At 45.6% G+C, this 2,387-nt stretch overlaps 1 protein-coding gene across 1 annotated transcript in view; it reads left to right on the top strand.

Annotated features, from left to right (window-relative positions):
- Nucleotides 1–1,170: 1,170 nt before the first annotated feature.
- Nucleotides 1,171–2,387, top strand: part of LOC106805149 (peroxisomal membrane protein 11A-like) — a gene marked incomplete at its 5' end in the record, with an annotated part of 16,666 nt that continues 15,449 nt past the window's right edge. Inside the window, one exon of the mRNA XM_014806642.1 lies at nucleotides 1,171–1,280. Within this exon, the coding sequence (XP_014662128.1) occupies nucleotides 1,171–1,280 (110 nt within the window). The remainder of the gene's footprint in view (nucleotides 1,281–2,387) is intronic.

The raw sequence follows: 2,387 nt of genomic DNA on the forward strand, positions 1-2,387 counted from the left end.
AGTTTAGATGAGCAAGAACCCTAACCCTAACCCTAACCCTAACCATAACCCTAAACCTAACCCTAACCCTAATCCTAACCCTAACCCTAACCCTAACGCAAAAAAGGGGCTTGAACGACCGACGGCTACCGTACCTCCAGCCACTGCGTATTATTTTTGGCTAATTTTGTTTTATTTTAGAATTAGGGATAGGGTTAGAATTAGTGTTAGGGTTAGGGTTAACTGATTTCTATATCCACAACTTATTTCCACAAGTCTGGAAAGAAAGCCGGAAAACGCAAGGTAATTGAAATACCGGATGGGCGGTATCATCCTGTATCATCTAGTTCTGATGAATGCGAACATGACAATGAAGAAGAAACCTGTCGAATCTGTCACAGCTTCAACTATGGGAGGTTGAGAAGTATCGACTGGGAACACTGCGACAATTGTGACAATTGGTTTCATGAACTTTGTCTTCAGGACGAAGGGGCATGCAGTGCAACTTCATTTTGCAACTGTCAGAAGTAGTTTCCGAACAATCAATAAAGACATTCGTCTGAGAGTTACCGTATCACATTAAAGTTTTCAGAAAAACCAAATATTTGTATTGTTTGAACAGTTTTGTTTGTAGTTTGAATAGATTTGTAGCTTATGATTCTTTTAAACAAATAAAAATTATCAGTCACCTAAATACGTTGTTATTTTGATATCAAATGGTTTATATATTGGTTATCAAAGTCACCCCGACCTCGGGGTGACTTTGATATTTGTTGGGGGTTTAAAAAAAATATGAAGACAAAATCTGATGAAAATTGTGATGCGGGCTATAGATAGCCAATTTAAGAGGCACATTGTTATTACTATTAGTATTAGTTGGAAGAATCAAGGATGAAAAAACGTTTATTCTACTCAAAAGTAACAAAAAATTCCAAAAAACTATCAAAGTCATCCCGGTTGCCGGTACCAAATCCAAGGACAAGGGTGTCACTTTCCCCCAGGCGTAGATGGAAGGTAACGTGATGTGGCTGCACTTGTGTTAGGATTAGGGTTAGGGAAATAAGGCCATGTCTAGCACGGAAGTATGACTGTAATCTTTCTGTGGAAGATTTGGACTTTGAAGCGAACGAAGTGACTAGTGTAGTGCCTGCCAGTGGTACTGTTAGTGCTGCCACGTAACTGCCCACCCTCCATCTACGCCCGATCTACATCTCACCGACGACGGCGATAACGATTACGATCGATAACTTGACAGCGATAGCGCGTGCGTGTGTGCGCATTCGACTACGACAACGGCGACGGCGACGGTAACGACAGTGACGATTGTTCAGCGACTGGGCAACAAATATCAAACATGTTTGATATTCCAGCGGCGAGTTTCTGGCGTCAAAATCGGTGACGCCGGGCAGCGCACACGTGGCGATTTCTCGGCGATTTTGTTGCTGGCAATAGAATCGCTGGTACTGTCGATATAAATTGCCACGTGTGCGCCGGGCTTTATTCAACGTAACGCGAGTCTAGCGGGCAGGGGTGGGAGTTGCCCCGCTGTGTGTGTGTGCGTGTCGTTACTCGTCCCGCACTGTTGACCAAAGATCGTATAGTGCCGGAGGCCTATACGTATCGGGCCTATACCTATCGTATAGGCCTCCGGCACTATAGTATACGATTTTTGCTGTTGACTAACTATTAAGGTGGTGGAGAAGGTGGCAGGCAGGTGGAGGAGAAGGTGGCAGGGAGGTGCCCTTCTCCCTGGCACCACCTTGTCCCTTCTCCACCACCTTCACCACCACCTTCTCCACCACCTCCTCCTTTTCCACCACCTTCTCCCTTCTGCCCTTCTTCATTCTCCACCAGCTTCTCCCTTCTCCCCTTCCTCCTCCTTCACCATCTTCTTCACAGCTCGAAGTGACGTCACGAACACGCGATTACATCTGATTGGTTATAACACAAACCACGTGACAAAATATGCAAATTATCTCCTGTACCGGCCTGAATATAGACAACCCCCAAACTCCACGACAGATGGTGCTCTCGCTCTGGCTCTACTCTGGCTCTACAGATGGCGCTCTCGCTCTACTATTATCCTGAGTGTGGGAAGGGGCACTGCATGCAGTTTGGACAACCCCTAGCCCAAACTGCATGCAGTGCCCCTTCCCACACTCAGGATAATACGAGAGAATTACCTCACCGGATAATACCTTACCTTACCGGATAATACCAGTAGAATTGAGCCAGAGCGAGAGCGCCATCTGTCGTGGAGTTTGCCCCTAGCCATTAAGTGTCGACCGGTGGCGCCATCGGGTGTCACCGGGAGACGCGAAACGCTACAATATATATATAACTGAGTCTGTACCACTGATCTCTATAATATCAAGAGTAGATAAATAACATGTTATTTATCTACTCTT

Source organism: Priapulus caudatus, unplaced genomic scaffold (genome assembly GCF_000485595.1).
Source record: "Priapulus caudatus unplaced genomic scaffold, Priapulus_caudatus-5.0.1 Scaffold102, whole genome shotgun sequence".
Taxonomy (NCBI): Eukaryota; Metazoa; Priapulida; class Priapulimorpha; order Priapulimorphida; family Priapulidae; genus Priapulus; species Priapulus caudatus.